At 49.5% G+C, this 22,766-nt stretch overlaps 1 protein-coding gene and 1 long non-coding RNA gene across 12 annotated transcripts in view; one reads left to right on the top strand and one right to left on the bottom strand.

Moving 5' to 3' along the window:
* RGS6 (regulator of G protein signaling 6) overlaps positions 1-22,766 on the bottom strand; it is a 564,829-nt gene that overhangs the window by 25,663 nt on the left and 516,400 nt on the right. For all 11 annotated transcript variants that reach the window (XM_021099946.1, XM_021099952.1, XM_021099945.1 and 8 more), the window contains 2 exons: positions 18,560-18,746; positions 3,638-3,727 (listed from right to left, as the gene is read on the bottom strand). In XM_021099946.1, the coding sequence (XP_020955605.1) occupies positions 3,638-3,727; positions 18,560-18,746 (277 nt within the window). The remainder of the gene's footprint in view (positions 1-3,637; positions 3,728-18,559; positions 18,747-22,766) is intronic.
* LOC106507096 lies at positions 10,260-14,234 on the top strand. Its single transcript, XR_001302826.2, has 3 exons — positions 10,260-10,612; positions 10,963-11,072; positions 11,712-14,234. It is a non-coding gene; the product is annotated as an uncharacterized LOC106507096 (long non-coding RNA).

Genomic DNA, 22,766 nt, shown 5'->3' with positions numbered 1-22,766 from the left:
GCAAAAGTCAGTGGGAAAGACAGAAAACAGAAGCCCGAGAGGTGGGGCCGCCTCCTTGGAGCAGTGAGGAGAGAGGGGTGTTTTGCTTCTAGAAGAGCCATTAATCGTGCTTCAGGGGTGGAGTCGGAGCCACTGGGCTTTGAGCCGGGCCCTTCCGCAGCAGTTTGGAGCCGCCTGCCTGCTCATTGCTTGTGACTGGCCCGTGCACAGGAGCCCTGGTGGTTGTGTCCTTGACGCTGCAGGCAGCCAACAGGCGACACAGACCAGACCAGCTCCCAGGGCCGGTGAGGTGAGTGGGGGATGCTGCTGAGATGTCAGGAGGTGGCCCTGGGCGAGGTGAAGACACCAAGTCCTCTGCAAGTCTGGGCTGGGACTTTCTCTGAGATATTCCTGGCCTGATGCAGCCAGAAAGTTTGCTAACGTCAGTGACATCCTCCTGGTCCCTTAATGACTCTCACATGTGTCCTTGGAGCAAGGAGGCTCTACCCAGATCTGCAACCACAAAGGTCCCAGGGCCTCTCAGAAGGAGTGTTCTGGACAGAAAACACAGTACACGCCCAGGTGACCTCTTCCAAGGGTTACTCAAGGCAAGTGACAGGAGGCTCAGGAACCTTTGGGGACTCTGAGCTGAGGGCGCCCCCCACACAGGGGGGAAGAGGAGGCAAAGGCCTTGGACAACCACTGCCCCCCACCCCACCAGGCCCAGCAGCTCTCTTCTACTGGAGGAGAAGAAATGTGGGGTACATCTGACCCTCTTCCCAAGGTTCCTGCTTTTACAACGGTGTGTGGGTGTGTGTTGGGGGGTGGGAGGCGGGGATTATATTCTAAATACCTGCTAGTTTTTCCTAGAGCCCAGTTCCAGGGTCCTGAATCCATGACTGGGAAATCTGGAGAGCATCCACACTCACAGGGACACACACACACACACACACACATACACACAGAGCAAATAATGGAAATTAGAGAGCTGAAGAAGCAGCCAGGTGTCTGTGGGTCTGCAGGATGTGCTGGAAGCAGAGGGGACAAAAGGCAGCCACTGTCTGGATGGACAAGGTCAGAGCGCTCCCCTGGCCATCACGCCCGTCCCCTCAGCTGGCTGCTGGAAGACAGAGAGGATGCTGCAGAGGGAAAACGTAACACAAAGGACACACCACCGCAGAGCGGGCCTGGCCTTCCTCCTTCAGGCAGAGGGAGCTGGAGGATCCGTGCTCAGCCCTGGAAACCATGCCGAGTCTCCACTCGGCAGACAAACACCAGGCCTCAGCTCCATCCACTGGGCAGCCTGGAGGCCATCCATTTGACTCAAGGCGGGCCAGTCCTAGGCCCTGCAGCTAGCAGTCTGTGCCTATCGTTCTTGTCCCCTGGCTACTGAATTGCTGCTCACTCGGGTTCCTCTGCCACACACGGGCCCTCCGAGCTGGTACCTAAGAGTTCTGGAGGGGCCCTCAAAAGCCAGTGCACCTGCCCTTGAGAAGCTGGTTCATCAGAATGACTAATGCGACCTCTGAAAATACTAGGACAGAGGAATTAGGAGTGAAGGATGAGCAGGCTGTGCCTCCAGACTCCCCCCCAGGGGCCTTCCTCTGCAGCAAGGTGAGGCCAATCCACACCCCGTCTCTTGGCTGGAGCTGGTGGCTCACATACCTGTCTGACTTGGACATCTGGATCACGTGCTAAGCCCATCCCTGAAATCAGAAGATGCTCTAAGGCCCACCTGGAAGTGCTGGGTTACACATCCCGTCTGCGCCTGGAGACGCTCAGAGAGAATTGGAAGGATACATAAGCTCGCCACTGTTTCTGCAACAATGAACCCCTGGATATGGAAAGGCTGCTGCCACCCGCAAGAGCTTTCTGCGTCCCTTCAGGTGGGGGCTGGGAGGATCCAAGGTGGCCTTGCCTGTTCCTTCCTCACTCATGTGACCTCCTCTGAGAAGTGTTTCTTGCACGGGGGACCTGCAGACACAGGTGTCTCAGCCCCACTCCCTATGCCGGGGTGTTTTCCTTTTGTGCTCAGACTCACAAGGAGACTGAACGGCCTCTGGCTTCTTCTGGGGTGTAGACAGGCCCAGATGGGTCAGACTGCGAGAGCCTCACAATTTCCCCACATTGGGATCGGTTCAGGATCTTGAGCCACAAGATTTATAAGGAACACTTACTTTGACTTTCTCCTCTGAGATCTAGGCTGGAGATACCAAAAGTCTCCATAACCTTTCTTGAAAATAAAACAAAACGAAAACTGGGCATCTGAGAACCATTTGCAGGGTCCCTGCACCTAAGCCCTGCTGCAAGCCAGCCGGCTGGAGACCAGGCTTCACGTTTTCCATTGTAGGAGTGACACCTGATGGAAGGGACGCAGGCCAACAAGAAATCTGGGTTTCTGACAATCCGTGTGTCCCCAAAAGTCTGCCTCTCCTTCTCAGACTGTCAGGGGCGCCCTCAGGGCTACCTCAGGGCAGGTGAACAGGATACACCTGAAGCGACGTGGTACCAGCCAGAAACGCAGACAGGATCCTGGCACGCGAGGTGGACAGTACACAGAAAGAGGAGCTGCGTGGCTGAGGGAGACAGCCCGACAGACAGCGTGTTGATGGACAGCCACATGCTGGGAAATCTCATAAACTCTGGGGATGCAGTAATGTCAATATCATGGCCGTGATACTGGACTATAATTTCTGTGGGGAGGCTGAGAGGGAAGAGGAAGGGGCGCGCGTGGTCCTAAGCGGCGTGGCGAGAGTCCGGAATTCGGTGCCAGGAGAGCCACATCTAACCTCAAGTGGGCCTCAGAGCAGAACCGAAGAGTGCAGAGGATTTGCAGGTGGACTGGAAGCAGGAGCCGTCCATCCCTCCTGCCTCCCCTTCCCCAGACCTTGGGCCCCTCCCGGCTCGTCCTTCCACCCCAACCCCCAGCCCCCGCCCAGAAACCCAGCTGAGTTCATCCTGCTTTGGTCACCCCTCACCGCCTGCATGCTGGGGGTCCCTGCGCCCCCGAATCCAGACACCAAGTCCTGCAGGGAAACCATGCCTTCATTCAAGGTGGAGGAAAGGGAGGAAGCCAGGAGCTGGGAGGCAGTTACTTCTTGGTTAAAAGAAAAGGCAAACGGGGTGGAGCAGGGGAGGGAGAGGAAGGGGGACTATCCCAGGAATGACTTCCAGTGCCAGATCGTCCCCTGGAAACCTCTTAAGGGTTTCTCTCCTGAGGGTGCTGCCCCAGTCCTTGCCTCCTTCGCATCTCTGAGCTGGCTGGGAAGGGAAATCTGTGGGGAGGGGGCTGGACACTGCAGTGAGCAGCTCTCTCTGGCTTCCTAAGGGACTGGCTGATGTCACTGCCAGCCCTGTGCTCCTGGACCGAGCCACTGTGGCCTCAGCCTTTGGTCACACTCTCCTCTTGGGTGGAACATGCAGATGGAGATGCTGGGGCCCGGGGGAGAGGAGGCCATACCCTGGACCTTGGAGGTGGGCTGGGGTGGTGACAGTCCTAATTGGTCTTCTATTGGAGCGAGAGTGGGTACAGAAAGAAAAGGAGAAAAGAGAAAAGAAATAAAACCCAAGGGATGATATTCTCATTTCACACCAGCAGCAAGCAGCAGGCAAAGGTCAACAGCGCTAAGAAAGGCGAGGCCGCCCTTCCCAGAGATACCTTCTTCTTGGCCGACAGCAGGTCCTGGTAAGCATTTGAGCGGAGGAAGCGGGCATAGCTGTCACTCTTCATCAGCTTGTAGATGTGCTCCTGGGTGGCAGGAGGTGGGAAGACACAAGAAAGAACCGTCAACCCACACTCAGGGCAACCCAGCTGGCCATCGAGGTAGGAAAGAAACCGAGGAATGGAAGCATGCTTGTATGTACCTGGGCAAACTGGTAACATGCTCGCTTGGCTTTGTTTTCTCGCTCATTCAGAAACACCAACCCGAACCTAATTTCTCTCTTAGAGTAAAAGATCCTTGAGGATCGTGTCCCAGGGGCTTTGTAATTGGGCCTTGGTGCCACGTTGGGATGTAGTATTGCTTAATGATTAAAACCACAGGCACAGCAATGAGCAGGGAGAAACTATTGATGTGCCCGACCACTTGGATGAAGCTCAAAGGAATCGTAATGAATGAGAAAAGCCCCAGAAGGTTACATCTGGTATGATGCCACTGAGAGGACATTCTTGGAATGACGAATTATAGAAACAGACGACAGATTAGTGGTTGGCAGAGGTTAGGGGTGGGAGGGGGAAGGGAAGCGAGGGAGGTGTGGTTATAAAAGACAATAGGAAGGGTCCTTGTGGTGATGGACTAGCTCTGTATCTTGACACATCTTACACATGTGATAGAGTTGTACAGACTAAACTCACACACACACACACACACACACACACACACACACAGATATGAGTACAGGGAAAATTGGGAAATCTGATAAACTCAGGGGATGCAGTAACATCAATATCATGGCCGTGATACTGTAATATAATTTTGCAGACAACATTGTTAGGAGAAACTGGTTAAATGGTATATCTCTGTACTCTTTCTTACGAATGCTTGTGAATCTAGACGTATCTCAAAATAAACTGTTTAATTTAAAAAAAAAGGTCCACAAGCAACTATGCAATTGGGTCAGCTTGTGCATGTCAGGGCCACCGTCCCATCCTGGAAGGGTGCCCTTGGAACAAGATCCTGGGGGCATGTGGGCAGTTATGCCAGGCCTGCATCTTCCATCCAGGAGGGGCAGATGGCTATGGCGTGGTGCCCCTGGGCTCCTAGAGGCACCGCATTCTGGCCATGGTGATGAATTTTACCCTTGACTTTCAGCTAATTCTTAGAGCCTTATGATCCCTTCCTAGTAGATCTGTCCTCATTAAGGTCAGGAAAAGCCTGGTTCATTAAAAGAGGGAGCTTGTCGATTGAAAAAGGGTTATTTATCAGTGGAAATGGAAGGCAGCTCAGCTGCTCAGGAACCTGGCTGCCCCAAGAGAGGACCTGTTAGGAGGAGGTGGCCTTTCCCCAGGGAGGGTGGGATCGTTAGGCAGGGAAGCACCTTCCCTGATGTATGTACGCTCATCGTTCATCTGTGAAGTTGGAGAAGGGCCCCAGTGCTCAGGGGGGTGGAGAGCTGGTCCCTGAAGAGAATGCTCAGCAGAGAGGCTGGACCGGTCATGAAGGACCTCTTATGGGAGGAGGCGGGGGGCAGGCAGAGGCTTCTCTTAGGCCGGGCACACAGAGATGCCTGGCCGGACTGCTGGTTCATCCCAGGGGAAGCTGGGTAATGATGAGGGCTTGCCAAGACCCTCTCCCTGTCCCCCTCAAAAGAAAGTGAAAGTGGAAAGCAAGAATCATCTTGGCGACATGTGCATCTCCGCCCCCACTTCGGCGGGACCACATGCAGACCTGTTTGGACACCAGCTTCATTCTTGCGCAGATGCCCCCACATTTACAAAAGTGGGGTACAGCCCTATTCAGGGGAATGTGACCACTGCAAGGGACCAAGTGAAATGAAACACCAGCTTTGACATGAATCTGCTTTGATAATCCAGATGTGTTCTGATCTAATAAACGTCATGAGAACATGTCTCACTGAGCACTTTTCTGCAAATTTAGACACAAATCCAGCCCATTCTTATTCAAGTTCCTTGAAGGAACATTAGGTTTTTAATCTCTTATGTGTGCATAGCATCCAGCACAGGGTCAACTGTGACTTTAATTTATGTCGCTTTTTGGTTCACTGAAATGCTGGTGTGAGTTTAACATTCGGCAAGTTTGTGGGCTCAAAAATTGTTTTGATTTATGGCCAGATCAGTTCCTGATCTCTGTATGGAAGGAGAGTGGGGGGTTCACACTCACCCCAAGGCAAGTCCATACGTGGACACCTTGGCTCAGCCCCTAATGGCCTCAGAGCCCAGACTAAGGGACATCATGGTCATTGCATTTGTCCTCCCTTTAAATTGGCCTAACATTTACATTTTAGGTACAAATTTCAAACATGGGTCACTGTCGCCTTCTTCTTGTCTCAGGCTTGGCTTCTGACTGGTTGGCGGAGCCAAGTGGCTCCTGGATCATCTGAAGAGGCCTGTCACTCAGGCTTGGACTCTCTCCAAACCCCTCGCCAAGGCCACAGGCCTCTGCTTCCTGTTCTGACTTCTCAGAGGAATCGAAATCCCCCAGGATATCTCACAAATACCCCTTCTGCTGCCCTGAGAAGAGTAAGGGGACCTCTCCCATCCCAGCCCTTCTGGCCTTGGCAACACATTTCCCCCCCAACCCAGCTAATTCCTCCAGCCTCACCATGATCAGGAAAAGACTGGTCTGTTGAAAGAAAGAGCTCATTGATTAAGAGAGAGCAGGATAAAGCAGATGCTTCAACATTTGATCCCTCCCCCGACAAAAAATATATCCAGCAAACCTCGTTGAGCATCTCCTAGGTGCCAGACAGTGGGTCCGGCATGGAGATCACAGCCTGACCAAAAGAGAAAAGGTCCCTGCTGTTAAAAGGCTTAGGTCCCATTGTGCAAGGTGTGCCTGACCAACTGAGCCAAGGGCTACAGGGAAGAAGGGCAGGTTCAGGCTGCTGTGAAAGGATAGGCCTGAGGATGACCTCCCCGGCCATCAACCAGAAAGAGCCTCATCAAGGTAGGGAGAGCCCTGCAGGCAGGAAGGAGTCTCCCGATTCCTGGTCTGGTCAACCAGAGCAAGAAGGACCATCCAGAGCCCCGGAGGAAGGAGCACCAGGCAGTGGTGGCCCCTCCCTGGGGGTGGTGGGGTGTTGACGGTCAGAGGAGCAGTTTGGGCACCACGCTCATCCTCCCTACATCACAGGGCAACTTGGCCATTTGTTGCCAATGCCAGAGCCAAGGTGGGACTAGGTAGGGAGAGAGTAGGGAGTGAGAACATGGCCTGTAGGAGGTGGTCTCACTCTGGCAACCCCTTGGCCATCGTTACGACCATCTCAAGTTACCCTGTGAGCAAAAAGCCACCAAAGCAACAATAGCAGGTGTAAGGCATGGTCTAACAAAAACAGAATCCAAGAACCTCTGCAGATCCCTCATGCCCCCTGCAGGGCCTGTGGCTTCAGGCTCCTCTGGCCTGGGCCTCCTTTCCCACAGCCTTCAGATCCAGGGCTCTCCCCTGCCCTCCTTTCCTCCCCCAAACAAAGAAATAGAGCCTTTGATGTACCCAGTTAGGGAGCTCTGTTCCTGCCTCCTTGCCAGCTTTGTCGAAGAAACACAAAGACAGTAAACAGGAGGTGGGGGAATGAAGCACTGAGGTTTTTCTGGGAATGAGAATTAAGATAGGACTCAGGGTCTTTGGCCAGTTCCCAAATGCGATGAGTTTATCACTGCCAGGGACAGCAAGTGTACAAAGCTCTTGGCAGTGACCCCTACTGATTTATGAGGGGTTCTGGTTTGTTTCCCCTGCTCTGTAGACAACCAGTCTTAAGGAAAATGTATATCCAGAATTTACAAAAAGCAGGAGAGCCACTGGCAAAACCAGTGAGCCCCCACCAAGAAGATTCCTAAGGGGCCAGAGAGGAAGAAGTCTGTGCTTCTCTTCTCTGCATTTTCTTGTCTTATTTTCCTCCCTCCATCCCTCCTCCCCTTCCTCTCTGTCTTTTTTTTCCTCCTCTCTCTCTCCCTCCCGCCTTCCCTCCCTCCTTCCCTTCCTTCCTTCCTTCCTTCCTTCTCTGCCCTCACCCCTCTTTCCCTCCCTCTCTCTTTATAAAAAAGAGGTGATTGAGTTGACGATAAACAAGCAGAACAAGCAGGGTCCTGATGCCCAGAGAGTCACCTGCTCCAGGGTGGGTGAGGATGGTTCTCTAGAGGTTGAGAAGCTGATGCCCTCGGGCCCTAAGTCATATGGAACATCTTAGCCATAATTCTTAGTGGGAGGAGGGAATCACAGCCCTGTGGTGGTTGGCATCTATGGTACAGGGATGTGGCCCTGATGAGACACTCCACCCACATGTCCCTTCCTGGGCGTGGCCCTGGATGGGAGCGCTGCTTACTTGGGGTGTGAAGGCAGGAGCAAAACCAACTGGAACCATAGCCAATATTTTGTAATAACTTTAAGTGGAGTGTAATCTATAAAATGACCGAATCACAATGTTGTATACCTGAAACTAAAATAATATTGTAAATCAACTATCCTTCAATAAAAAAGGATTTTGTAGAAACACGAAAACCAAAAAAAGCAATGGAGAGAAAGAAAACACAAGACCTCCCAAACCCAAAATAACTCGAATCAGTGGAGTACGAGACACACGTGGGAGCTGGAGGGAAGGAGCAGTGCAAGCTGTCTCAAAACCACACTGCAGTGAGAGCCCTCATTTGGAAATCTCGCTTATTTTTAGAAAACACACAGTGGCCCTCACAGCGTTGAGAAAGGTAATCAGACAAATGCCCGGGCCTTGGGCCCCAAGCATGGGGAGCAGCTGGACTCCTTAAGAACACCCTGTGTCCTCCTCTTCGCTGTGGGTTCCTGGAACAGCTAGAATCTCATCCCCAGCTTTAGAACACCCTCCTGGAGTGGGAGACCACTCAACTGGAGCACCACACAGCCGCCAAGAGCCCTTCTTGGGATGTTCAAGTGCCCTACTTCTCTTTTTTGCAGATGTATGTACCACACCTCTGTCCCCCACACCCAAGTTTCCTGCAACAACATCCGGACATCGGGGACTACTGGGTCCCTCTTAGGAAGATTAGGCTGTGGGGCAGGATGCAACGCTGCTGCATGAGGTGCAGGAAGGGGGACTGGGCTGGGGGCCAAAGGCTTGGATTCAGATCCCGACTCTGCCTTTTCTAGCCCCCCTGAGCACACAATTAACCGAGGAAATAGAGGTGAACATGTTACAAACACCAAGCACATGTAAAGTAATGACGATAACGGGCCTTCATGTTATGGCTGTCCCTGCAAGGGATGACATGGGGAGGAAACCAAGATTTCCTGGAAGATACCCCGGCAGGAGGAACGATGGAGCAGAAGTGTGGGGGAGCAGAGTCCAGCTGTATTATTTCTGTTGCTCTGAATCAGTGCTTAGGTTTCGATAACCCCATTTTACAGATGAGGACACTAAAGCTCTACAGGGTGGAGTGCCTGGCCCAAGCATAGAGCCCAGCACCCTGTGCTCCCAAAGTGCATGCTCTTCTCTTGGCACATGCTGCTGTGCATGGTCCTTGATCTGGGGTTTTGAGGGAGTCACACTGTGTGGCCGAGACTAAGGCCTCAGCAGAAATATAAGGGCCACCTCTCAGCTTTAATCTGAGGGATCTTAGGGAGAGATGCAGCTGCTGTTCACCGTTCCCTTTTGGGAATTGTTGGCCACCACTGTTGTCAGTGACGGCAGTGGCCGAGTCACCCAGGGTGACCCAGGCTCTGGTTTCTCACCTCCACACCAGCAGGAAGGTCCAACCTGGCAAAGCTCTGAGGGCTGACGGGGCCCCTGGGAAGTCACTGGCAGCAAGTCTGTATCACAGAAAGTTACCCAGAAGATCCCTAAGTCTCACCTTTTGAGAGACTCTTGAATATCTTAAAGTCCTTCAGAACTTAGGCATGGTTAGGGGAGGATGGGAAAAAGCATTGTTCTCATCGTGGGTCCTGCAGGAGGATGAGGGTGGGACTGAACAGAGGTAAGGACGTGATGGGGGTCCTAAGACAGTATTTGCTTAGAAAACAGAAAAGATTCCACGGCCATACGGACACCCACTTGAGTGAAAGGTAGCTTGTTGTCCTCATGGGAGCGGCTTTGGATGACCCTCCGAGGATCACGTGGGTCTTAAAAGCAAGCCCCCATTTGGATTTCTTTGACCCTCTAAACAGGACATGGGGGTCACTTCCCATGGAATGCAACATCCCAACCATAAGACAGCATAAGCTATCATTTGCCTTTACCCTGCAAAGCATCTGCATAAACACGCTCAGTGTAACTGGCCAAAGGGCGCAGTATTTTGATGCCGTTCAATCCCTGTTCTTAGATAAGAGTAGCTTCAAAGACAGCTTTGCATATTTTCTTTCACCTACCCAAATACCATGGGTATTAACTCAGGCAAGTGTTTCCTTCTCCTCTTGAAGGTCATGGGGTTTGATGCAAGAAATCTATACTCTGAAGCATCAACAAAGAAATTTTTGGAATTTAGGGATTCTCTGACGCCTTCGCTCCAGGAACTGCTGGTCTGTGTGGTAATAAACAGAACCCGGTCACAAACAACTGATTTGTTCTTTTCAAAACACATCCCTCCCACTGCTGTGCATCTCCCGAAAATACAACCACCCACAGAATAAAATGAGTAACTCCTGGAGCAAGCCGGGCCATGGCACTTTTGATGAAAATATGTCTAGTACAGGAAGTCTACCAGGAAACACCCTCCAAATAGAGATTAACATCAGGAAACTTGGGGCAGTCTTGTGACACCGGGCACACAATGCCACCACCTCCACCACGGGGGCAAAGATCAGCAGCCTTCAGCAAGCTAGGAAGACATCTGCTTCTGAGTAATCTGGGGCAAACATAAACGTGAACTTCATTGGGCTCTGGCTTTTGAACAAAGCAAATGTTAGAAGCCGTGCATTCCTTAGTCAAGTTGTTTTTCAACATCCAAGTTTAGGACAGTGACTTCTGACTAGTGGATTCTTGTCTGCTCAAGGTGGGTGTAACTTGATGGTTATTTCTCAGCTCCTGTATCACCCTGACCTCATTTTCGCCTTGAAGTTGCTCTCTGATCATTCTGTGCCTGAGTGATGGCCAAGTAGAGTTTCAGTAACTTAGATTGGGGCTTGCTTAAGGGAAGGGACCCACCTATGTATCTGTATATTCTCAGAGCCTAGAGCATCTGGCCCTTAGTGGATAGCCCAAGTTTTTGCTGAATTGGCGTCTTGTAGAAATCCAGGATTTGTTGATCACTTACTGTATGTGCTAATCAAGGCTGCATGGCAAGATTTTTCAAAGTGGAAAGACCAGTGACAAATTGCCTTTTTTTTTTTTTTTTAATGATAGGTACTGCTGAGAGTATTATAACTGCAGACTGAGTTGTCAAGGAAATTTTTTTTTTTTAAACCACAACTGTGTGCAGAGCATTGCTTTCGTGTCAGAGGGATTTATAGAAGGTAAGGAAGACCAAATGTCTGTTCCCAGAAAAGAACTTTGAAATCCAGAGGTGTTGGAAGGCCAGACACTACAGGGATAGGTCTGGGTGGGGCCTCTCAGCAGGTCAGGAAGCAGGGGGGCTTGGACAGCTGGGAAACCTACATGGGAACCTGTAGAGACCAAAGTCAACAAGTTGGGTTGATCCGCCCATTCAGCTGTCAATCCATTTGATAGACAGATGTCCAATCCAATCTCAATGAAGTGTTTTCTTAGGCCTCTTTTGTTTCCTTTGTAAAGAATGATGTGCTGGGGAGTTTCCGCCATGGCTCAGTGGGTTAAGAATCTGACTAGTATCCATGAGGATGTGGGTTCAATCCCTGGCCTCGCTCGGTGGGCTAAAGGATCTGGCATTGCCCTGAGCTGTGTGGTGTAGGTTGCAGACGTGGCTTGGATCCCACGTTGCTGTGGCTGTGACACAGGCCTGCAGCTGTAGCTCCAATTTGACCCCTAGCCTAGGAACTTCTTTATGTGACAGGTGCAGCCATCCCTACAAAAAAGATGGAACAAAAAAGAAGAATCATGTGCTCTTGGATGAGTTCTGCCCAATGGCAAAAAAACCAGGTGGGCCTCCAATATCTTTTACAGTTTTCCTCTTCTAGCCATAGGTCTCTCAACTGGAAAGAGAGAACGAATGTTGATAGATGGGGAGATGGATGGATGATTGAATAGCCCCCGTGACACAGTCCTTGAAACATCCTCGGATACTTCGAGACTTCTAAAATTGAAGCCAGGTGGCCACCGTGCCAGCCAGCTGACTCCCATCTCTCTCCTGAAGCCTGGGGAGCATCTGGATTAAGGTGAATGCCCTAAGAGGAAGCCTTCCTCCTCCCAAAGCTGCCAGCAGAGCTTCAGACTACATGCCCTGAGGTTCGGATCTCTCTGGCCTCCAGAGGGCACTGCCCATCACCATCCGATTCCTCCTCTTCTAGCTCAAAGCCTCCAAGGCTTTCTACTGTCTCCATGGTGAGAAAGTTCAAGTTCCTTAGGAAGACACTCAAGCCCCCCCAGATTTGGTTCCTACATATTTTCCTTTGTGTATCCCTCCTAAGATGTCCACTCCCTCCTTCCAAGAGTGGACATCTTCTTGGGAGAATTCTTTTTAGATCTAGCTTGGAATTATGAGACCTCAGGGAATACTAACACCATTAATTTTAATGAGTTCACACATATAAGTGTATAACACTTTTTACTCACTCAAAGCATTTTCAGGGCTATTAGCTCATCTGAGGTCTCAAAAATCCTCAGAGGGCTGTAGAGAAGACATCACCTCCATTTTACAGATGGAAAAACTAAGGCACAAAAGGTTGAGATCTTTGCCTGAGACCGCCTAGCAAGTAGATGGCAAGGCAGCTCTCCTGATGTTCCAAGATCGAGAACAGAGAATTCAATCCCTAGTATAAAGAACTGAATCCTTAAAAAAAAAAATTCATGGCTCATTTTTCTTTTATCCCCCCACCTCCTCCTCCTCACAAGGCTAAATCTATGAAATTGGAACAACACAGCAAACAGCTGAGGGCTATGGTCACAGCCCACAGAACTTTATGGAAGATCTGGTCACGGCCCAACTTTTCAAAAAAGCCAAATGGATCTGTACAACACAAGTGCAAATGTTGGGACCATGCTGACGGGGTGTCTTGTGAGGTATTTCCACAGGAAGCAAACAACAGGCAATTAACCTTGCTATAACAATGCATGCGGTCAAATGAAAAAACAAAAGCCTCAGGAGGAGCCCGCACTCTATGTCCAGTCCTCGTTTCAAATAAATCCGTATATCTGACTGAGACTTCACCCTGGCTACCCATCCCTAACAGCAGGACACGTGCCTCATGTCTCTATTGGCATTTTGACCACTGCTGGGTGGCTTCTGAGAACCATTGTCCCGGCTAAGAAGCCAACCCAGATTCCAACAGGGAAGTTGGAGGAAGGTGTTTCAGAGGGCTTAGGTGTCACCGTTCCCACTTCTCAGATGGGCAAACTGAGGAGTGCAAGCTTATAGGACCAACAGGTACAATCCTACAATCCTAGACAAGGCATATGGTGGAAACAGGATCAGAGCCTGCTCCCTAGCTTGGTGACCATCTCTAGGGACCAGAGCTTTTCCAGGTCTCCACATGACAACCAAGCCCTTGGCTGTAATAACCCAGGGGCAGTGTGACCTGAACAGTAGGCTCTTGGCCAGCAAGTCGAGAGATCCGAGAGCAACTCCTGGTTGGATCGTAGCCTCCTCTCCTTACCTGGAAATTTCAGAGTCACACTGTGTAGCTGGCATGGGCGGCAGTGCTGGGCAGGAGGTGGGAGGTAGGGTGAGGGCTACTTCCCGTCGGTGATCTCAACCCCAATGCAGAAACAATTCTCAGCCCCGAAGCAGAAACATTCCTAGAGATGGCTGGCTTGCTGTCACCGTACCAAGACGTCGCCTCTCACGCACTCGCCCAGATAAATGGAAGACCAACCACTCCTAACTCTCTGTCTTCTATCTTTCTGGATTTATTGAAGGGTTTCAATGATTTTCATAATATATTGTTCAGCACAGGGGTCTCAAACTCTGGCCTGCTGTTTATTCCCTGATGTCCCATAAACTAAGAATGCTAAGGATGCTCTTTACATTTTTAAGTGGCTGAAAAAAGGATCAAAAGAAGACTAATATCTCATTCATGATTATACAAAATTGAACTTTTGGAGTCCATAAATCAAGATTTTCAGTGCAGCCACACACACTTAATTTATGTATCTTACACTGTGATGCTATGACACTTGTAGCTGTTTTCATGCAGCAGAGTAGAAGGGAGTAGACCATGTGACCCACAAAGCTCAAAATTTAAACTCTCTGGCCCTTTACAGAAGAAATTTAGCCTTTTTAACCAACTCCTAGCTTAGTGTAAAAGGCAGGCCACAAATCACCGTATTTGCATCATCATTCTCTACACACTCATTGAGAAAGAAAACGTACTAGAATAGGGGTTATCTCAGGTACCTGAGGTTACATGCAATTATTTGAATTTTCCACTGACTTTTTTTTTTTTCTTTTCAGGGCCACACCTGTGGGATATGGAAGTTCCCAGGCGAGGGGTCAGATCAGAGCTACAGCTGCAGGCCTACACTACAGCCACAGGAACGAGGGATCCGAGCCATGTTTGTGACTATACCCCAGTTTGCGGCAATGCTGGATCCTTAACCCACTGGAGCAAGGCCAGGAATCAAACCTGCATCCTCACGGAGACTACGCTGGGTTCTTAACCAGCTGAGCTACAGTAGGAACGCCTCACCAAACTTGTTGAACATAAAATTATAAGAAAAGAATATTAATGACACTAAGAAAACAAAATTGTAAATATCTACGGTGGGCCAGACACTGTGGGTCATTGACATGCTTCATTTCACCTAATTCCCTTTCCACGATATAGGTACCATTGTAACTCTGTTCTACAGATGAGGAAAAGAAGCCTCAGGGAGGTTAAGTCACTTGCCCGAGGTCACACTGTACGCTTAGGATGGAAACACACTTCAGAAACAAAAGGGAACAGGCTGAACACAGAAACGGGTTTAGGAGGAGTGTTTTAGTAGAATTCACCGAAGCTCAGTCCTAATAGACAATGAGGAGGTCAGAGATGCTCTGGGTATCCTCACCTCGATGGGGAGATACGGGATGTTTGGCTGTATGCACCTGAGAAAGGGCAGAGCACTGTGCTACTGAAGGCTGTGTAGTCAGGAATATGCCAAGGCACCATGTGCTGACTTCCCAAGCTCTCCCATCAATATTTCTTGACTTAGGAACAACAGAAAGGTCAAGAAGAGAGACCGGTTGGCTAAACCATGGTGCCTCCACACAGTGGAATACTATGCGCTATGAAAGAACCAGGCAATGATCATATCAACTGCTGCCAGTTGTCATTGTGATTTTTAAAATTTTTTTATTTATTTATTTTGTCTTTTTGCCTTTTCTAGGGCCACTCCCGTGCATATGGAGGTTCCCAGGCTAGGGGTCGAATCAGAGCTGTAGCCACCGGCCTGCGCCAGAGCCACAGCAACGCGGGATCCGAGCCACATCTGCAACCTACACCACAGCTCACGGCAACGCCGGATCGTTAACCCACTGAGCAAGGGCAGGGACTGAACCTGCAACCTCATGGTTCCTAGTCGATTGGTTAACCACTGCACCATGAAGGGAACTCCTGTCATTGTGATTTTGAGACTGCTCCTTGGAAAGGCAGGGTAAATAAAGCTAATGACATGAAGTACTAATGCTATTGTCTATGGCATCCTTGAGAACGAGGATTCTCAGCCTGGAAAAAGGAGACACAGACCTAAGAAAGAAGAGGTTAGATAAAATCCCCTACAGTTTCCAATGTGAATTGAAAATAAATATCAGTATGAATTCATGACGTATTTGTATCAGAAACAACCACCACCTATTTCCTTGCTCTGTCCGCTAGAAAGGCTTAAATATGATGACCAACCCAGGAACAATACGTGCCTCTAAGTGCCCAGATTATGATCTCTAAAAACCATTTCCCACTGAGGGGAACCAGGGATTCTTGGAGAACTAGTTGATTTTAGGTCTGGGGAAGAGCCTGGATCATCTTAGCTTCCTTGATATTTGGGTGACATCAAAGACTACTTAGGGTCATATCAGAAGGAACCAACTGAGCAGAAATGACACACTCCATTTCTGGAGTATCAAAAAAGATAATAACCAAAGTGGATTAAAATTTATCAAGTATGTTTAAACCAATGCGTTTGCAAGGATACTAAAAATTACCAAAAACCCTAATTGATGCCCATTGGAAGATGACAGTAAACCACTGTGTTTCCAATACTTCCAGATAAAGGGGATGAGTCAAACATGTTCCCCATCTTTCCCATGTGAATTGTATTACTAGATAATCGGATGGTAGATGCATTTGATTATTTGTATTTCAGTTAATAAATAGTAGGATTAGAGTACCATTTTATGACCTGTGATTAACAGTGGATCTAAGCAATAAACATCAATAGCTGCTCCAACCACAAAGAGAGACAACTAGACACAAGGTACCTTCTGACAAGAGAGGGCAACATAGTCTAAGAAGTAGTTTTGCCTACAAAAATCAAACTTAAATCTGATTAAATATCTAAGTTAAACAACCAGTTTATAGGAAAGATGTGATAGAAGAACACGTTAAATAGCACCACAGGGTTGCAATCAGAAAAATCCAGACTGTGGAATCTCTCCAGCAAGGATCCAATTTCTTCATCAAATAAATTGCAAGGGGTTGGTGGTGGGGGTGGGAGGAGGTACAAGGCACTTAAAAGACATGGTGATCTACTGTGATGTGTGAGCCTTATTTGGATTCTGCTTTTGAATAATGATTTTATAAAGGCATTTGGGGAATTACTGTGAATTTAAACACTTGTATGACATTTGGTGTATTGAGAGATAACTGCTAATTCGTTAAGGTATGATGGTAATGATAAAACCAAAAGGTCAGTGTCTCTTAGAAATACATCACTAAGTATCTACAGATGAATATTTGCTTTAAAACAACCCAGTGGTAGATGAAAAAGTAGGTAGGGACAGATAAAATGACATCGGTCTTGTACTGATGATCGCTGAGGCTGGATGAGGGTCCACAAAAGTTAGACCCTCTGTTCTTTCTATTTTTCCACAGGTTTACAAATTTCCATAATAAAACATTAAGATAAATCCTTCCTGAAGTCTTGCTTGGAGCTATAACACTGGGTGGGGAGCATCATGGTTCTGACCAATATCCTTTTTCTCATGTTTCATGAATAATGGAGAGTTGAGGTTTGTGCTTCAGATTGTTTGTCTGGAAAGGTTTTCTATTACTCACAGAGCTTCTCTATCACCAGTGGAGATTCTCCATCATCCATGGAGTTTCTCTACACTCATGGTGCTTCTCCATTACCCATGGAGTTTCTCCATCTCCCATGGAGCTTCTCCATCACCAGTGGAGATTCTCCATCATCCACGGAGCTTTTCTATCACCCATGGAGCTCTCCATCATCCATGGAGTTTCTCTACACTCATGGTGCTTCTCCATCACCCATGGAGCTTCTCCATCATCCATGGAGCTTCTCCATCACCAGTGGAGATTCTCCATCACCCACGGAGCTTCTCCATCACTGATGGAGATTATCCATCACCCACGGAACTTCTCCATCACTGATGGAGATTCTCCATCATCCTTGGAGCTTCTCTGTCATTCTTCTTACCAGGATACATCACTATGTGCTCGGAAGCATACATACACACACATACAAAAGTCTATGAGAAAAAAAAGATTTAGCATAACTTCGATATTTTGCTATGAAGCTGCAAAGAGTGTGAAGGACTCAAATTTTTATAAAGCAGTCAGTGAACGTCACAGAACCAAATCTATCTGGCACAGGCATTCAGCCTAACTCATAGCCAGAAAGGGAAAAAAGATAGTCATGGTATTGAGGTTGGCAGGTGTTTCCATACCGAAGTTCTGAGCAAATGACAAGGCAAATCTGAATGACGAGGGACATTGGTTGTGTTCTCATGCCATTATTTGCATCAGTGACTGAGTTTCCTAAATTAGATAATAATGTCCATGGGAGAGCAATCTAGACAAATTCTCACCTGGGGACCCCATCGGTGAGAGACTAGGAGACAAGAGCAAAACCTTAAGGCTGGAGGAAATAAAAATTAGAAGCCAGGAAGTGAGAAACAGATCTGATGCTTATTTTCAGAAATGGTACCTCCCAGCCCTCAAGTTCGGTTTGCTGTTTAGCGTGGCTTCTCTGAATTCAGTTTCTTTCTTCGCCAGCCTCACCAGCATCTCTGCACTAATTGTATTATGTAGGGCTGGCAGTCTCCCCCACCCCTACCTACGGCTTCCTTAAACTCTAGGGCTCATTCTTTTGAGGCACTTCATTTATTGGTGAAATTACCCATTTCCTTGTCTTTCTCCTCTACCAGCCTTTAACTTCTCAGACAGGGGCTTTGGTCTGTTGCTTGTGATATCTCATCACATGGAACAAGGCATGGAATATAGACACACTCCCTCATCAGCCCCCAGGGTTGGGGGTCACTGTGGAAGCAGTGCGGGGTGGTAGTTATGAGTGTGGGCTTGACCCCCCAGCCTGCCAGCTTACTATCCCCACTTTGCTGATGTGGTGCTCTGGTTTCCAGATTCTACTATCATTTATTACAGGACTTTAGGTTTTGCAAAACACTTCGAGATTTTCCTGGGAAAGATAACATGTATAACAGTAATTTTCTATGGAATACATAACTCAGGAAAACAGTCCCCCTGGAATTTCATTGTGCATCTGTGTGGAAAGGTTTCCACTGGTGGCTTTATAAATAATAAAACCTGAAATCCTAACTCCATACAATGCCTTGGACTCGGATTAAAGGGTGGGGTGGTGAAGTGAACATGTGAACATCTGGGGACAGAACTATTTGACTAGATAAGCAAACCTGGGCATCTTCGAATGTGTATCTCCCTCCATCTTTGACGTTTTGACTGGTTATCTCGTAGCTGTGAGAATCCAGGTTGATTGCACTTGGGGCCCCTGGAGCCAGAAACTCTTGCCAGATTTCCTCCACTCTCCTGGCCACATCCTGGAGGGGCTGTTTCTTAAGATCTTGGACCGCCAACCAGAACCTGGAATGGAAGCACAAAGACAGTCAGTAGCCCTCTGCTGGACATGCTCCCAGAACTGACATCACAGGGCACTCGTTCTGCTGCATCCCCCAGCCTTCCCCGCAGCCCCGTCACAGGTCACAAAGGCTGCAGGGACTGCTGAGCATACAAAGGTGCTCCATTATCGCACTAGTGCGTGTTAGAAGATGACTATGCTTTTGGTTACCAAAAAGAGATTTATCTCCCCTTACATCCAGGGTCTGCTGCCTTAGCACTGTTGCCTTTTCAGGCTGGAAACTCGTTGTTGTGGGGGCTGCCCTGTGCACTGAGAGATGTTTAGCATCAACCTTGGCTTTGACCCATCGATGCCAGTGGCATCCCCTCCCTGAGTGTTGACAACCAGAAAACTTTCCGGACATCACCAAATGTCCCCTGGGAGGTAACACTAGTTGAGAACCACCACTTGACACAGATGCCACTGCACGGACAACATGAGTCTCTCTGCAGTGTCTAGTTGGGATCCATCAGAGGCATCAAAAAGAAGGAGAGATCACGGAAGCAGATAGAGTCTTGGAGCCATTAGGAATATTCGAGCTGGAAGAACCCAGTCATTCAGGTTGTAGATGGAGAAACCGAGCCTGTTTGCCACAGCAGCATCAGGCATGATGCTTGGCACACAGTAGGTGCTCGATAAATGTCTGTGGGATTGCAGATGGACTCATTTGGAACAAAGCTGAAGGGACATACATGGGGAACCTCTCTACCAAAAGATTCTCCAGGGATCGCTGGAGAGAAACCACCCCCTTCTCATGAGCGTCTGCCTCTCACGAATCCCCGAGCCTCAGCATGGTGTGGAGAGAGCTGGGCATGAGCTGTGAGCTCTTTTCTGCAGAGAGCAGCAGCAGCGGCAACCAGCACCAATTGGACTACAGCTCCCTAGGTCATGGGCAAGGTTCCCAAGGCAGCCCTGGAGAGGGCTTTCAGCAGGACTCAGGTCTGGATGGCACTTTTTGTGACCTGTAAACAAAAAACCCTCCAGTGTCCCCATCAATGAGATGTCAGGACAGGCCCCTGGCTCTGTGGTTCCCGCAGCCACGGGAATCACACTCTTAACTCAAAGAAAGGGCAGGGACAAAAGAAGCTAAACATGAATCCTACCCAGAGTAAGATGTACTCTTTTTTTTTTTTTTTTTTTTTTTTTTAAAGGTTAGGCATGTTTTTCTGTTGCTGTTCATAGAACTGTTTTTGGAGCCCCGTGCATGGCCCGAAGGTGCCACCCAGTGGCCACCCTAGGTAACGCAGCTCCATTTCCAGAAGGAGAGGACTGGGAGTGCGTGCAAATGTGCTCCGACTTTCCCCTTGATTTGCCATGTGGAATTCTGACGGTGTCCTTAAAGAAAACCCTCAGGATTCCCTCCTTGGTCCTGACTTCACTCAACCAGAAGATGAGGAATCTTCACATCCTGGCTATGCTGCTCCCTTGGAATTGTTGTATCTTTCTGGGCATCTCTTTCCTCATGGTACAATGGAGGGCTATATGACACGGGTCTGAGCCCGTCCCATCCAGGTGTAACTGAAATGCTTTCAGGCCCCGTGGGTGGGAGCTGTGGAGGGAGAAGCATGGCAGCCACAGGGTCCATCCCAGGCCAGTCTGAGCCCTCAAGTCACCTCTTTCTTGGGTGGCCTGAGAAGAAGATGCTCAGGCTGCTGCCGCGGCCATCTGCCATCACCTGCCCTTTAACGCCATCCCTCTGTCTTTCTGCCACAGGCCTTTGGCACTCCGGTCCTCTGGCTCCCTGGCGTGAAGCAAACAGTGATGGTTTGTCACCCAAGCCCAGAGGGGAGGTGAGTGGCAGCGTGTGAAGGGAGCTAACTGCTCAGTTGTTCAGGAGAGCCCCTGAAAGGCAGCTGGGAGGGGCGTCCTCTACCCCCACCCCACCGCCCACTCCCTAGGTTCCTTAAGTCTCACTGTCCCCCCAGCCCCACCCCCTGCCAGGTCCACCGTGACATGAAAGAGGAGGCCGGTGCATAAAGGTGAAATTGGCCATCTGGGGGTGACAGGACCTACAAGCCTTTCTTGTCCCAGAGGACAGCGTTTGATGGGCAGGTACAATTTAGGAACCCAGCTCTAAAGAAAGGAGTTGGTGCTGGTTTCTCAAAGGAGTAGAGGAGGGCTAATGGGAAGCTGGGTGAGTTCTCTGCAGCCCCAGGGAGTCACCTCTGGGCTGAGTCCTGGACCAGAAGCAACTTCTCTGGGTCAGCATCCTTCCCAAGCCAACCGGACTCTGCCATTTCTCACACAAGTGTCACTCAGGCAATTTCCTGCTCCCTCAGTTTCAACGTCATGGGTGTCACCTTCTGTCCCTTGTTCCAGTCTGCTCTGAGGACCTGGCAGCTTTTGAGCGGGGCAGGCTCCCCGTGATTCCCGAGGCCTCAGCATCGCTTTGGCAGAATAAGCTGGCAGTCACATGCATGCACATCATTCAGCCGGATAGAGAGAAGGTCTGGGGTGCAGGTAAATGAAAATTTCTGAATCAAAAAAATTTTTTTTTGTCTTTTTAGGGCCGCACCCGCGGCATATGGAGGTTCCCAGACTAGGGGTTGAGTTGGAGTTGTAGCCACTGGCCTACACCACAGCCACAGCAACGCCAGATCCAAGTCACGTCTGCGACCTACACCACAGCTCAGGGCAATGCCAGGTCCTTATCCCACTGAGCGAGGCCAGGGGTCGAACCTGCATCCTCATGAATCCTAGTCTGATTTGTTTCTGCTGAGCCATGACAGGAATGCCCCGAATCAAATTTAATAAAATTTTACATAAAAAATGAAAAGGTTCCCTTTGTCAGGTAAAACCAAGAATTTTTAGAAAAGGACAAAAAGAAACAACAGGCATTCAGGAGGAGGGGGAAGAAGAGGTGGGGGAGGTGGGGGGGGCGCGACATTCCTCAGACAGCCGGTTCCTCTCCCTGCATGTGGGGACTATCTCAGCCTTCTGTCTGCCTAGGAGATGACCTGTCTTAGCCCTCTCAGGTGACAGCAAAAATGCTGTCACAACAGCATCCTGACATCCCACATGTGTGTTTACCATCAGTGGCTTTGAAGAAGCTTTGTGTCAATTTGAAATTCAGAACAGGCTTGGTTTGTATTTGCTATCTGTGAGCCCAGGGGCCTTAGCTGAGGGCTCCAAGCCCCGGATGCCTGGCTACCTTCCCCTGGAAAGAGCTGCAGGAGCTCCCCTCCCACATCTACTGCAGACAGGAGGCCCACTGAGGCCTGTGCGGCTTCTGCTCTTATCAAAAGCCTGCAGGAACCGCTCCTCTAGGGCACCAGCCGGGGGGAAGGTGCCAGTGGTGCAATGGACCCACCAGGCCTGCACTAAGCCGCTGTGGCTTCTTGTGGCAGAAGGGCTGTCATGACTGATGGGCCACGAGGGTGTGCGGGGATCAGGAGACCGCCTGTCCTACTTCACGCAGCCAGCAGGCTGGGGAGGCAGCCGCTGGCAGCATGTGGTCCGCGTTGCTGGCTCAGTCATGCGGGTGGAGACCAGCCTTGCCAGAGAGACAGCCCGGGCTCAGACACCCCCCCGGCCGAGCAGGGATGGATGGGACTCAAGGGTGGTGGGGGGCTGCCATAGGGGGCCTCCGGGCTCCCGCAGGGCCAGGTGCTGCCAACAAGTGGGATTTCCTCCTCAAGGCTGGCTGGAACAAGAGGACGTGTACCTCCTGCTAGCAGCTCTGGGCAGCCTCCTCAGTCCCTCACGTACTTATCTGTTCCTAAACTAGGATTTCCATAGGTTAGAAAAATCCAGCTTTGGGATGGATAAGCAATGAGACCTGCTGCATAGCACTGCAACTATATCTAGTCGTTTATGATGGCGCAGATTAATGGGAGAAAAAAGAATGTATACATGTATGTGTGACTGCGTCACCTTGCTTGTGCAGTAGAAAATGGACAGAACACTGCAAACCAGCTCTAATGGAAAAATAAAAACGATTATTAAAAAAAAAAAAGAAAAATCTAGCTTTCAGTTTGTTCCCCCTT

Source organism: Sus scrofa, chromosome 7 (assembly GCF_000003025.6).
Source record: "Sus scrofa isolate TJ Tabasco breed Duroc chromosome 7, Sscrofa11.1, whole genome shotgun sequence".
Taxonomy (NCBI): Eukaryota; Metazoa; Chordata; class Mammalia; order Artiodactyla; family Suidae; genus Sus; species Sus scrofa.
The sequence above is the reverse complement of the archived record's forward strand: the minus strand, read 5'-3'. Positions and strand labels throughout refer to the sequence as shown.